This window comes from Xenopus laevis, chromosome 7L (genome assembly GCF_017654675.1).
Source record: "Xenopus laevis strain J_2021 chromosome 7L, Xenopus_laevis_v10.1, whole genome shotgun sequence".
Taxonomy (NCBI): domain Eukaryota; kingdom Metazoa; phylum Chordata; class Amphibia; order Anura; family Pipidae; genus Xenopus; species Xenopus laevis.
The window spans coordinates 113900525-113915883 of NC_054383.1; the positions used below are offsets into that span (position 1 = coordinate 113900525).

At 39.0% G+C, this 15359-nt stretch overlaps 1 protein-coding gene across 1 annotated transcript in view; it reads right to left on the bottom strand.

The window, feature by feature from the left end:
- Window positions 1–490: 490 nt before the first annotated feature.
- ceacam8l.L (carcinoembryonic antigen-related cell adhesion molecule 8-like L homeolog) overlaps window positions 491–15359 on the bottom strand; it is a 56597-nt gene continuing 41728 nt past the window's right edge. Inside the window, exons 7-8 of the mRNA XM_018226311.2 lie at window positions 5010–5038; window positions 491–3121 (exon numbers count right to left, since the gene is read on the bottom strand). Of these exons, the coding sequence (XP_018081800.1) occupies window positions 3002–3121; window positions 5010–5038 (149 nt within the window). The 3' untranslated portion in view covers window positions 491–3001. The remainder of the gene's footprint in view (window positions 3122–5009; window positions 5039–15359) is intronic.

The window sequence follows — 15359 nt, forward strand, 5'->3', positions numbered from 1 at the left end:
TTTAGTTCTATATTAACCCTTAATAGCCCAAAAAAATACTGAAATTAAGTTTAAACAAACTTTACAATTTGGATCTTGAAATAAACAATATAAAACACTCTATCGTGACTCCTCCATCAGAATCAACAAGGGGCTGTTTCTCATTTCCGTTGGAACAAGGTACATGACAAAAATATTTTAATAGTATACATTTGTATTTATACAGTACTAACATTTTCCAAAAGTGCTGTACAATAGAAAGCAGCCACGCACAGAGACTGAACGGTACAAAGAAAAACATATGAATAACAAAGGGGTCAGAAGGCACTACTGGCAAGAACGTACACACTAGGTCCACATTCACTAAGGATATAAAGAGAAAATATATTATACATCTCCCGCGGGACCGGTACCTTTAAAAAAATAATGTATACCATTAAGCAAATAAGTCCCTTGTAACTCGAGCCACAATCACACACCCTGACCCTTATAACCGGTTATATTTTTTGAAGAAGGGGGAGGGGGGTGATATTCCATTAGATCAATTATGACCTACTTTAGGAATGTTTAATCTGAAATACTCCCCATGTTATTGAACTTCTGTGGAATTTCCCTGGCCAATGGGATATGCCCTTCTGTTTGTCTCATCTGAAACATTCTCTGAAGACCTCAAGGAAAACACCTCTTTATAGAAGTCTCTGGAGACAACCTCAGATCATAGAGCAATATGGAGCCTCTCACTATGGGCTACGAATATAAATATGCATATATTTGGTCCGTAATGTACGTCACATTAATAAAAACCCTGTTCATCAACAATAAGAGCGAATATGCTTTTTATAAAAAATAATACTAACAATACTAATTTCCAAGTCCAATACTTAGAGAGTTGCCCCCATCTTGTGTCTGGTTGGGGGGTAATGATGGTGATCCAACCCAAACAAACACATATGAGTTTATATTCCCGATAGAGGTGGCTATAGTTAAGTAAGTCAAACAAAACCTAATTTTACACCTAAACTGGTTAAATAATTTGGTAGTAATAGTCACAGCCCTCCCTAACCCACCCCAAGACATACAAGATGGAAGAGGGGCTGCTCCAGGGGGGGTAACAAATACTGCACAAAATAGCTGAATAATACCTACAATGTAAGCCCTATAGTCACATACTACATAATTCTAAGATATATCTACCTTAACAGATGTGCAGGACACGGAGTATTAGGTTGTCTGTCTTTGCAGGATCCATTACTACTGCCCACAGACAGGCCCATAGTCTATCAGCAGATTGGACTGAAGCCTACAGGGTAGTGATGGCCTATGCCTTACATGGAACACTAGGGACTCTGGTATAAACTTTAGGGGGCTAATGTACAGTAGACCCTTCACAGACAAACATCTCCATCTGCCTATGCTCCTGTACATACAACCAATTTGGGAGGGCTCAGAATCACCACATTCCAACATGGGAACAATATGGCTTCCTCCTGACCTTCCTTTTTGAGTATATTAAGAGCTAATTCTGTCTGTGAGATCAATATTTACATATATGTGTTGATTAAAGCCTGTTGTTGTTGTCTACTATACCGGTGAGAACCAGAGACAGCGAGTGTAAGCCTGTATTGATCTGAAGAACCCCTGCCCCTTAATAAATACTCCTGGCACCCTTCAACTCATCAGCACTGTACTAGAACACGCACTAAACAGCACCATATAGATTATTCCACTTACTAAGGCTCACACCATCAAGATGAAAAAGGGAGGGAACAATAAGAGGCCTAGTTTTGCCCAGAAAACCGATGCGCTGCAGGTCTACTCCTACTGATTGGGCGATGCCCTCCGTAAGGACCGAGAGAACAGTTCCTCCTTTCTACCAGTAGTGCCGCACAGTCTATGCAGTCAATAGTATATAAATCAATAGCTAACGCTTTCACATTTGAAAAGAAGTCTGAAATACATCACTAGAAGCTTCCAGACACGACAATAGCTTTAACCTCTTAAAAATAGGAAATATACTGTATAACTTTTTTCTGCACCCAGATGTTGTATATGTACAATTTAAAATAAAATTTAGAGGGCTGAAGAGAAGCAGCATACAGAGTAATTCAATGTACAGCACGTGTAAACTGGTTACATGCTGGATTTTATGATCCTATATTGGTGCATCAGATGGGACCAATGATAAAGTAATGTCACTGTTAAGTTTGGGGCAGAAATGTACTGGCTTTCAGCTTCAGGACTCGCAACAGTGCAATTAAGGAACGCAATGAACATTTCTGGGATATGATATTTTCTGTACAAAACGCGTTATGGCTCAGGGTGACTTGTCAATGGTTTGAAGATGATCTTGTGCTAATGAAAAGCCTGTGGTCCCATAGAAAAGAATCTAAGGTCTCGTTCCCTACAGAATTCTTTGGTGTGAATCTGCCGACATGGAAATAACACCTGCATAAAAACAAACAGGTCCATCGTCATTTGACTTTGATGCCATTCAATTTAATTTCACAGGAAAGAGAACAATCTGTTTTTCAGGTAGATGTATCTGCCGTCCTTGTAATTAACAGAGATGGGTTGAGTGTGATCGCTGATGTGCAAACATTGCTGTATAATGCAACCCAATCTGCCACTCAATAATTAATTGTGTACAGGGTGATCAGACCATCCCAAGAGTAATACATGGATGATGCAGATCCGAGTCTGATAATGTGTATGAGGTGTAAAAAGTGCACTGCTGGGGGTCCTGTTTCATTATTAATTAGCCCATTAATCAGTCTGAGCTGCAACTCATCTGTCCTTGTCCCTGAGTCAGTTACCAGCCTGCGGGTACCAAAGTACATGGAAATGACCATTCTCCCACAGTGGTACTCTGGAACTTATTGTGCTTGGGTCTTCTCCAAACCCGCCCCAGATATGTCTTGTTTATGTTCATTCCCTGTAATGATGAATAGTCGTTGTCAGACCCTTGTGGAGACATATCAGAAAATTCAGGTATCCTTAAGTGTGGAATCCTGGGAGCAGGAAGTCACTTGTGTCTCACTTCAGCATACACGGTATTGTCAGGTGGAGGTACAACATGCTCATTCCTTTGGAGACCCCGTTGCGCACTGAAATCTATGGAGCTGTACTGTAAAGCAGCTTCATCCTGGAAGAAAATATACATAATGATTATATTAAATAACACTGTGCCATGCCCTAGCTGTGCTGTGGCTTTGCATTGGACATCCTTATGGATAGCCCAATCTATAGATGGTTCATTCAGTAGGCAAGCTCACATGAGCAGGTTTCCCCATACTCTACAAATGTGCAAATATGTGCAAGACAGACCTGTGGCTTCATGTTACTTTGCTTTGCATCCACTGATAGGTATTGTTAATGGGATTTACATGAGTGCCTGCTCTATTTCTTTATTGTTGATGGAACACTCCTTGTTGACGGTCCACGTCCTTCTTGACATGAACTCATTCAGTTAGGATATTATAACACTATCTGAACTTCTAAAAATAAATTTTTTTTTTGTAACCCCATTTCACAGTTGAAAGAAAACCATGACAGTCTATCTCTAATGCGTTGAGGTGGCCATAGACGTAGAGATCCGCTCATTTGGCAATGTTGCCATACGAGCGAATTTCTCCCTGATATGCCCACATCTGATCTAGGGCCATTGGGCCCAACGATTGGATCATAAGGCATCCGATACGGGTGTTCGGATCACGAAACCGCAAAAACACACAGATGCGGCTGCGATTCTGCTGTATTTTTTAACCTGCGCGATCAAGATCTGGGCGACTTTCGACAGATATCAATCGGTGAAGCCTGTCAGATGGCCCCACACACGGGCCAATAAGCTACAGACTCGGTCTATCAGCAGCTTTTATCAGACTGGGGGCCTTTAGGCTCATGGTGTCATGCAACCCCTCCATCATCTTCTTCCATTGTGAAGTGACAGATTCTGGAACTTGAAGTCCCTCTGCTTTCCATTAGATCTGTGTAACCCTACCCCCCACCCCCTACTAGGTGAGAATGTCAACTCCCAGTGAGCTTGATAATGGGTTGCGAAATGGTTCTTATGAGAATCATGGTTTCCTTTCAGTTTGAAGAATCAGGTCATTTTAAAAACAAAATACATTTATGTTTATTTCTGGAAGTTTGTATACTCACCTTTTCTAAAAAACCTGTCTGTGTGAGCCCATGTCAAAAAAACGGGGTATATTTTCCTGTTAATGCCCCTCTATTCTACAAAAGTTTTCTGCTTTCGCTAGATTTCAGCAATCAAGTCATTCCCTTAATAATTAAGAGATAATTATCAACCACATGCCACTGACAGTGGGAGGAATGTGTTCACTTATATTATCGTTGTGTGTCACATTGCAGGTTGCTCAATTTCCTTTGATATTGAAAGAGGAACTGATTGTTTTCTTTGTAATTGTACTGCCTAAATTATTGCTTTACTGTCTGTAATTAAATGAATTTCAACATTGTCCTAGACTGAGGCGCTTTCTCACATTAATTCCAATAGACTGTTTACAATTTTTTAGCCCCATAACTTCTGCTTTCCCCCCTTAACTGCTTCCTACATCCTGGAACTATCAGGCTTTATAAAACATTATAGCAGCACTTTAATCTAAACTGCATGGTTCCTTTATACCTGGGATTTTATTGGCGTGTTTATACTGGATGGTAATCTAAGACGTTTGTTATTTTTTCTCACCTGGAAATTCACAGTGCTGCCAAGAATAAAACAAACCTCATCCATTTGTTACCCTCCTTCCTTTCCAGCCATCATTTACAGCTCACCCAACCCTACGGTCTCTCATTAATAAACTCAAAGCACTTGAAAAACTCATTCTAAATGACCTAAAGAGAAAATTCTATAGAAAGATGAATTTTGAGAAAACGGGATATTTCTATGTCAAATCTGAAGTTGATGCAACGTGGGTTTTTTTCAGTTCAACAAGACAGTTCTTCCCCTGGCACCTTGTATATCTCTGAAGAGGTTTTTTTAATGATTGCTCTCTCTGTGTTGCACTTACCATCTCTATTCCTTGAGCGCTCGTATGACCTGAGGGAGAGAAGAGAACATTGTTACGATATATATAATAATAATAATGATTGACAGGCTATTGCTAACAAAAGAAAATGCCTTCAGAGCATTATCTCTTTCACTGAAGTATCTCTGGAAGACAGCAGGAGACCATTGAGCAAGAAACGTGATTTATCCGATTATCCGTATTCATTGTATTATACTTAATTATAAAAATAGCCACACATTTTATTCACAAATCACATTTTAAGAAATAATGCACATCAACTGATACTCTGTTCCCTCTGATTGTTACTCCTTTATTCACTTAAATTTATTAGGGGCCATTGTACACTTAAAGGAACAGTAACACCAAAAAACTAAAATGTGTTTTAGAGTAATTAACATATAATATACTGTTGGCATGCACTGGTAAAAGCTGTGTGTTTGCGTCAGAAAGACTAGTATACTTTATGTAAACAAGCTGCTGTGTAGCCATGGGGGCAGCCATTCAAGTTGGAAAAAAGGAGAACAGGCACAGGTTACATTGCACATACAGTACAATGTAAGCTCTGTCCAATACAATGGTGTTTTATCTGTTATCTGCTGTGTAACCTATATACTTTTTTCCAGCAGCTTGAAAGTCTGCCCCCATGGCTACACAGCAGCTTGTCTATATAAACTATACTAGTCTTTCTAAAGCAAACATGTAGATTTTCCAGTGCAGAGCAACACTACATTATATTTTAATTACTTTGATACACTATACTGATATATTCAGTTTTTGGCAATACTGTTCCTTTAAGCTACGCACACAAGGGCCAACATTGGCATTCAGCTCTGACACCCTTCACAGAATCAGATGCTGATTGGTCTGTGTTTGATGGAAAAGAACACCTGCCCAAATGGAATCAGGTCAGGGATTGGCCATAAATGAATCATCACAATGTTGTTGGGTGACGACTGCATTGGGACATTTGTACGTTCCTCTCCTAATGTAAACCTGTAGGCCTCTATTCAGATCGGGCGGATTTTGCCCACTACTTGCAGTATATGGCAAAGATCCCACCCAACAAGAAGATCTTTCCATCTTTATGGCAAACTGGGTCAGTAGAAAACATTACTTGTGCTATGTGTACCTGTAATAAATATACCTGTCCCTGGTGGTCTAGCGGAGCGGTGGGGGCACCCACCCTGCACCGATCACGGGGACGCCTGTAACTGTGACTTCAGACAAGCTAATGCGCGCTGTTCTTTTGCGCACTTCTAGGTTTGACTCGTGTCGGCATCATGACATCATCACACTATTGGCGTGAAATTTAAAAATTTATAGGGCTCTTTGTGTTGAAATCTTTGCCCAACGTAAAGGTCTATTCTTATAGTCCTGGTTGCAATTCTTGTATATCTGTTTTTGACCCGGCCTGACCCCGACCAACCCTTGTCTGTTGCCTGTCCTGACTCCTGCCTGTATCTCGACGATTCTATCGGATCCCGCTTTAGCTGCAATTTCGTGTACCGACCAACCCTGTGACCTTGTCTACAATCTCTGCCTTTGATTCTGTACTGCGCTTCCTGTATTGGTATCGACCTGGTCTGTCCTTGACTACGCTTCTATACTCTGTTCCTGTTGCACGTACTGTTCCCTTGCTCACCCAGAACTCTCTCCCTTGTTCTTCCACATTAAGACCTGGCGGCATCCGAGTAGTGGAGGGCTCCACTCTGCTACAGGCAGAAGAGCGGGCTTAGACCAGAACCTTGGAATTAGTTTTGGGTTTGGGAGTCCATACGTTAATCCACCATCTATAACTTTATTACTAGATAATAGTACAAGATAGGCTAAGGCTTATAGCATACTAGGCATTTTGATGAACTCAGTACTTTAAGGAAACACTCAGTTTCTTCAGTGATCCCTCCATGTCACCAATAGAGCATTTCTCTCTGCCCCCAATAGAGGGATTACCAACATGTGTACCCCTTAGTGCCCCACAGACCTAAATCTGTAAACAGAATGATAAGTCCCAACTAGTTATGCACTTATCTGAAATAAACTATCCATACCAATTTGGGCATTTATCACTTTGGAACAACAAGATGGATCAAATTAGAACAATTAATATCAATTTGTTCTGAATCAACTAAGTTTGTGTAAATAACCTAGGAAAGGATGTCCTTGCTTTAATTCAATCAGCATATTCATTCTGAGCAAAAGAACTGGAAAAAAATATCACATTGCCCATAGTCTTCTAGGGAATTAAATTAATCTTTCGTTTAGAAATCTGCGATATTGACCAAAAGCTTGGAGAATGTTAAATATTGCTTTAGATTGATCTGACTTTACTTATCCTATTGACCTACCAATTTGATAATCTACAGTAGTTGGATATAATCGTCATAACAATCCTAAACATAATGCAGATTAAATGGCTGCAAATCCTGTAGAAAATTTGCAGGGCTCCTGGTTTGATTTTTGATAAATCTATATTTATATCAAATACAAAAAATATCCCCGAAAAAAAAACCTCTATAATAAAGTTAAAAAGTTAGCTTTTATTTAGCATAGAATTAAAAAAAAGTTGGCATACAGACCAACTAGTATTCCACTAGACCACTAGTTGGTCTGTATGCCTACTTTTTTAATTCTATGCTAAATAAAAGTTAACTTTTTAACTTTATTATAGGGTTTTTTGGGATATTTTTTTGTGTTTGTGCCCTGTGAACTGGGGGCTATATCCCAACAACTATGGCCCTTTAGACAGGCCTCTAGACAGGTGCTATATATTTTTTTATAGCAAAAGCATTTTATTGACTTTTTAATGTTTAAATGTATTAAGGTAGAATTTAGACACAGCGCTTAACTGGAAAACCCCATGTACAATGTTATAAGTATAACAGCTCTCATGCCTGCAGCAATACTAACAAAGCCTGATACTTTGTGCTACTGTATGTACTTTAGTAGCCTGTAATTGACTCTTTGTTTATTATATGTGATCCTATGCCAGGGAATTTCCATCACATATCGGTAAAAAGACAAAACATACTGAATCATCACAAAAAGGCTGATGTATTTGCCACTTCTGCATTCTACAAGAATCTCAACTTCCAAAGCACTGATTGTTATACTCTATACTTATTTACTGAATAGGGGAGGCCATGTATCACCGTGACACCTCAGCCCTACAGGCACAGAAACCAAAACTTACAATACATAATGCACAGAGGATGTGTAATGATATACAGTGTAAATGATGAAATATATTCGAAGGAAGCCTTTTGTGATATGTAATATAATATTGGAAAAAGTCCATGAATTGTGTTATGATTGTTGGTGCCTCCCTAGAGCAGGTACAATGTTAAAAATGGCTTTAGTAAATAAGAGGAAAGCTGCCACTTGAAAAATAAGTTTTTTTTAATTTCAGTTTAAATCTCCTGTGTGAGCATGGACAATGGTGTAAAGCTGAGTGCTGCTAATCTGCTGTGTTTATATAATGTAACGCAATGTAACAGTATTCTCGATTACAGCCCAGCTCAGCTCTGCTTCAGATAATGCACCACTCTTCTACAACAAGGGCCTCAGATGTACCATTGCACAATCTCTTAAAGGGATACTGTCATGAGAAAAAAAATTGTTTTCAAAATGACCAGGGGCAGCTGGGAAATTGACAAAATGTCTAGCCCCATGTCAGATTTCAAAATTGAATATAAAGAAATCTGTTTGCTCTTTTGAGAAATGGATTTCAGTGCAGAATTCTGCTGGAGTAGCACTATTCTGAGACAATTTGCAGTTAGTTTTCATTTTTTATTATTTAGCTCTCCAGTTTACAATTTCAGCTATCTGGTTGCTAGGGTCCAACTTACCCTAGCAGCCATGAATTAATTTGAATAAGATACTGGAATATGAATTGGAGAGGCCTGAATAGAAAGATGAGTCATAAAAAGTAGAAATAACAATAGATGTGTAGGCTTATATAGCATTTTTTGTTTAGATGGGGTCAGTGACCCCCATTTGAAAGCTGTAAAAAGCAAATAATTAAAAAAAATATAAAAAATAAATAATGAAGACAAGTTGAAAAGTTGCTTAGAATTGGCCATTTCATAAGACACTATAGGATAATTTAAAGGTAACCGCCCTTTTAAGTAGAAACAGACCAATGTCAAAATGACCCTACAATTGTTCTAAATGGAAGATGCTGGATGAAAATCTCATTATGGACCCAAAAATCCCAGTGCGTTTTCTACACACATATTTTAATGGCATAGTCAGGAGCCCTCTGGGCTACGTAGCCAGTGGGTGTGGTGTCTATTTAGTTGTACCCATGGACCCCATGTTTTACTATTAAAAATACATAAATGTAAATAATATAATGGATAATAGACATATCCAGATTTGGGCAGGTTAGAACATTTCATCTGCCAATGAATTACGTCAGCCAGTTCATGGTGCATCTGATGTTGATGAAGTAAAGAGGAGACCCAGCTACTCTTCACTCCCCGATGTTCTGCTCATTTGTTTGGGTTTGTGGTTGGCCTGGGTATGGCCGCCTTAAGCCTATTTGCTGCTGAAATAAGACTGAGCAATTTAAATAGAGTCAAAATATTTTCAGTGCAACTGAAAGGAAACTGAAATGATTTTCAGGACTGGACTGGAGATTTAACAACAATTCTTAAATGTAACTGAAGTTCCATTAGTTTGAAAGCAATTCAAGGACCAATAAAATGACTGATGGGCGGCAAGCAGGCACAAAGGTAAGAGTCCTTCAGCTGCAAAAATAGATTTCCTAAGCACTAAAAATGAAGCCCTGCCTCTCGGAAGCTCTTTACATTTAATTCCAGCCACTTTAGATTCCTGTTCTCTAAATCAGAAAATTCTTTGCAATCCATTCTTGAGTGTCTGTGGGTACAATCTGCCCGGTCTGTGAGGAACATAATACATATGTCACTTTAGAGGTTAGTCTGAAGCTCCGGCCCCACAGTCTCACATCTGCAAAGTCTTTGGATGGTGAAATATGGCAGAAAGAATATCAAACTTGTGTCACATATGCGAAATTTGTTTTTAAAGATATATTTTTTATATGTTTTGCCTGCAGGTAAAATAAAATCCACCAATAAAAGTAAAACAGGTTCAGTTAGTAATTCAAACACTATGGGGCCTATTGACTAACATCCAGGTTTATTTTTTTTTCTCAAATCATATTTTTTTTCTAAAAATTTGGTTTTCTAGATCTCAGACTTTTTTTCTCTAGCAATTGCCCGAAAAACTTGAATTTTTAGAAGTTTAAGGGGGTTATTTATTAAAGTCCAAATGCCAAAAACTCCAAAAATTAGAGGTTTTTTGTTACTATAAAACTCAAATTTTTCAATATTTATTATACCCCGAGGATGGACAAATCAGAATCCGAAAATCCGGCGTCTCAGACCTGCCGAGGCTGCATATAAGTCAATGGGAGAAGTCCCGAAGATATCGTGATCTGTGCTTGGTTTTGTGCAATAATCTGAAGATTTTTTGGTTTTCTGGCAAAAATCAGGTGGAAAATCTGAAAAATTCATATTATTTGTTTTTTTCACAATTTTTTTCAGGAGTTTTCTGCACAGGAAATTTTGTGGGAAATGTATTGATAAATAAGGGGGAAAACACATGCGGATTTGGTCAGAGTATCTTTCAGAAAATAATGACATAAATTCAGAATTTGATTAATGGACCTCCCTGAGTTTTTTGTATTTTTTTTCTATTGATACTTTTTTTTCTCTGATCTTTTAATATCTTTCACTGCATTCGTGATTTTAAATAAAATGAGTTTAATCATGGTTTCAAAAAGCTCTAATAGCACTAAAAATTGACATTTAATAAATGGGCATCTGAGTTTAGTGAGCCATGTTTCCTTTTATGTTCTTTTTTTCCTACCTGGAAAGATTTTTTTTTTCTTTGCACAAAACAATATACAAGCTCTAAAATAAAAGAATTGGAAAAATCTGAAAAAAACTGAAAATGTATCAATTTTGCTGATAGCTTTCCCCATGGAGGAACCAATAGGATTCCATGATGGCCGATGAATAAGCACCTATATGGCAGCCATTGACTGACCTATTCTGATATAGCTTGTGATCTCTGCATGGGTTACAAAAAAATAAATGAAGGGTTGAAAGAAAGGAAGAAACATTATCAGTCAAGAGATAAGCCATCTCTATAATGAGCTCCTCTTTATCTAAAAACCTGACCCAGACTGCAGCTGGGAGGAGGGGTTTGTTTATGTGGAGCACATCGTCTTTACTTAAACAATTCTTTATTACTGTAGGAAGTATAGGCAAAGTCAAAACAATGCTAAACAATATCAGGAGTTTTTAAATTAAAAGAATAGGCATAACAGAATTTCAACACAATTCCTAATTATAGAGCTCATGTTAAACATAATTAGCCATGTCTTGCCCACAAAGCAGACACTTTCAGTTCCTCCTACCCAAGACAAAGCACTAAAAATGTCTTCCTTAGGGTTAGTCCACACGAGGAGATTCTGGGAGATTTAGTCACCTGTCAACTAATCGCCTCTTCTTCTGGGCGACAATCGCCAGGCACCTAAATCTCCCCGCATCTCCTTGTGTGGACTAACCCTTAAAGGAAAACTTAAACTAAGCTCTGGTCTCCAATAAGAACATGCAGAAGCGCAGTTACTGTAAAACCGTACCCTCCTCCAGCCATTGCCGACCCAGCATCCTCTTAGATAGCCATCACTGTAGATAACAAAGCAATACTATGAAATTAAGTGATTAGTTTCATAGAGGAAACAAGGTGGTTGCCTGATTCAGCACACTATCTGATATCTGCTGAATGTCACGACATTCTCTCAGTAATATACAGGAAGGCACTTGGGTGAAGAACCATCTCAGATACTTTATCTGCTGGTCTATGTTTATTCATGTGCTAAGTTTTAAGGAACTTAACCCCCCATATTTAATAAAACTAACAAAGCTTATCCATGTACCATATCCTATAGCACCCATAAGATATTGGCTTTTAAACAGGTGACCAGTAAATGTTACCTACTGACTGTCTGCTATAGGTAACCTGCACCCTTAATTACCTTTTTACAAGAAAACAAAAAACCTGTGGCACAGCTGATGAGATTGGTTCAGTGAAAAGTGTTTATTCAGCTCACAAACAAAGTGGCAACGTTTCGGCCTCTGCTGGGCCCTTTGTCAAGCCTATTATTACCTTTTTAGACTTAAACTTTCTGTATGTAAAGTATAAGAAGGACACAACATGAACTTTTGTGCCTAAAATGTGAGCTTTAAATATGATCTAAAACAAAAAAAATTGTTTGGGGTGCTGGAAATTGGAAATTCACATTTTAGTGTGGTTTCTGACATGTTAGCAGTTTTAGACCGCTAACACCAGGCTTTCAGCTCAATAGAGAACTCTGAAAGTCAGAGAGTGAGCAGTCAGGGGTTGGACTATGACGTGGTGATCGGCAATTGGCCAAACGCTGCATCAATCTAGGAGAACCTGACTGTTTTTACTAATTTGGAAAACCAACAGGCAGTTTTAACCTTCTGAATATCAGCCTGTCCAGGGTCAAAACCAGACAGGTGGCAACCATAATAGGGGCATGAGGAAAAAGCTGCTGAAGCTCCTATACCCCTCTAGCTGTTCTGCTCCTTCTGTCTGATGAACAGAATTATACATATGTTAAAAGCCATATATGCTCACTTACAGTGTCGGACTGGCCCACAGGGATACCAGGAAAAGTCCCGGTGGGCCAAGGTGTCAGTGGGCCCTCATCCTGCTAAACATTTGACCTATTTCATGGCCATTCCCTAGTTCTTTGAGATCAAAGTGGCTAAATAGATGGAATAATAGATTATAGTATGTAAAGAAAAGGAGAATAGATGAGTGAGGAAAGTAAGAATAATAGCACTAAGAGTGGGCCCCTGGTCTAAGATTAATTGGTGGGCCCCTAGTCAAAGGTTTTTGGGTGGGCCCCTGGTGTCCCAGTCCGAAACTGCTCACTTGTATGAGCTGTGGGTAAGGATAATGTTGCTATAGCCAATAGCATGAAAGGGCTTTCCTTCACAATATTTTTAACAAATTTTAAACTGAAAAAAAAAAACAAGCACATTATGCCTGACCATCTGTTTGGATAAAACACATGTAAAGCTGGCCACAGACGCAAAGATCCGATCATATGAATCAATGTACGATCGGACTTTCCCATCTCCCGACCTGCCACTAACCATTCAGATCAAAGTCTTACCATTCCGACCAAATAAAGTAGTTAAAGAACAGATCAGTCGATGTTCAGCAATCGTACGATAGACAAAGCTAGTGACAGTCTCCCACTGAAAATCATACGATCGGCAATACACTCAGAGATATTACCCGCAGCCGACAGAAATTTTCTAACCTGTCCGATCGACCAAACGACCGATCTCCACCGGAAGAAAAATGTCAGGACTCTCCACACACGTTCTGAAAATCGTACGAATCCTTGATTCGTACGATGAGATTGTTGCATCCATAGCCAGCTTAAGTGTGCCAACTGATGCAGGGAAACCATGGCAAAAATTCCAGGGTTCCCATTTGTGGCCTGGCTCAATACGTACAGAGAAATTGTGCCTAAATAATTGGGCTCAGATGCGATTACACTGGAATTATGGTAAAGGCATGGGCAGGGGCGTAACTACCGGGGGAGCAGGGGGTGCAAATGGACCAGGGCCCACACCCCCGCAGGGCCCCCCCGGAAGATCGTTGTGCGCTGCAGAGAAAAATTGCCCACCAAGTTACGTTACTGGGCATGGGATTTGTTATCTGCATACCCATTATCCAGAAAGCTCTGAATTATGATAAGGGGTCTCCCACAGACCCCATTTTAATCAAATAATTCACATTTTTTAAAATGATTTCCTTTTTCTCTGTAATAAGACAGTACGTTGTACTTGATCCCTACTAAGATATAATTAATCCTAACTGGAGGCAGAACAACTCTATTGGGGTTATTTAATGTTTAAATTATTTCTTAGTAGACTTAAGTTATGGAGATCCACATTATGGAAAGGTCCCTTATACAGAAAACCCCAGGTTCCAAGCATTCTGGATAGCAGGGCCCATGCCTGTACTGTGTTCCGGGTAAAGAGTATGGTTAATTGTGTCTGAAATTGCACTTGCAGTTGTTAAGTTCCCTTTAAATAATCACGTTTAGAAGAGTAATGAAACTGAGTGTTACTGTCACAATTACAAGTAGTACAATGTGAGTTATTATCTATAGGCAGCAGGTAATGATCCTCCGTTGCATTTTCTCACCAATTAACACCTCTCGCTTTTCTATCATATATATAGTTAATTTGCATATTAAACAAGATAAGCGTCGTATGTCTGTGAACATGTCCCACTATCTGCCTTCCTCATAGAATAATAAGTGTATTTCATACCATCTTTATAAAAAAGGCAATTTCCCACTGTAGGTGATAAAACCTTTGTAATATTTCCCCAGCTTTATAATGATGAATGACATAACACCTAATGCACTTATTTGAAACACAATGTAAATAATAATGAAAACATCCCCATTATTGATATGATGTAAAATGAGAAAAAACTTCAGGGGATGTAAAATTGAGGTTATACTGTAATTGCTATTAAAAACAAATCTCTGCCCTCCTGGTTCTGAATCTTGAAAGGATAAGGCAAGGGTATTGGAGGGGTGCCAACATTTTAGGTACCATGCATGTACATATTCCCAAACTCAAGTGTGGACACCACAATGACACTACTACTTTGTGACTTGCTTCACTAATGGGTGACATTTTGGCCTTTCCTTGTCCTTGAAACAGTATTAAAAATCAAAAACCTAGAGTTAACCCGCCTCTTGTTACATAGTTTCAAGACCTTTTCAACATAAGTCCTATCTTGTGAGCTACTCACTCTGATCTTCCAGTGGATAGTTATACAGAAGTGGCCTCAAGTAGCCAGGACACTATTCCCCGTAACATATTCAAGAAGATGGTGCACAAATGTTATTGCGTGGGCATGAAATCATTCTATTTGCTAGGAAGTAGTAGGAGGATGGATACACCACTACTGGCTGATCAATTGGCCTGATGTCCTAATCCTGTCCACCAGTTGAACCCACAAACTACCCATATCACCCAGGGTTGTGAGGAACTCATGAAAAACCCGTGAACACCTGACCTGGACCAATTTAAAAATGTTTCTCCTTCCTTGACTGCAATTTTTTCATTCATTACTGTTGTACTTCTACATCTCTTCTTTGTTGCCTAACTTGCCTTGTTCGGTTTTTTTTCCTAATCTACTCAGTTTTTGCTTATTTCCCCTCTCTGTTCTTATCTCCCCTTGTGTGTCAGTGTTTTCATC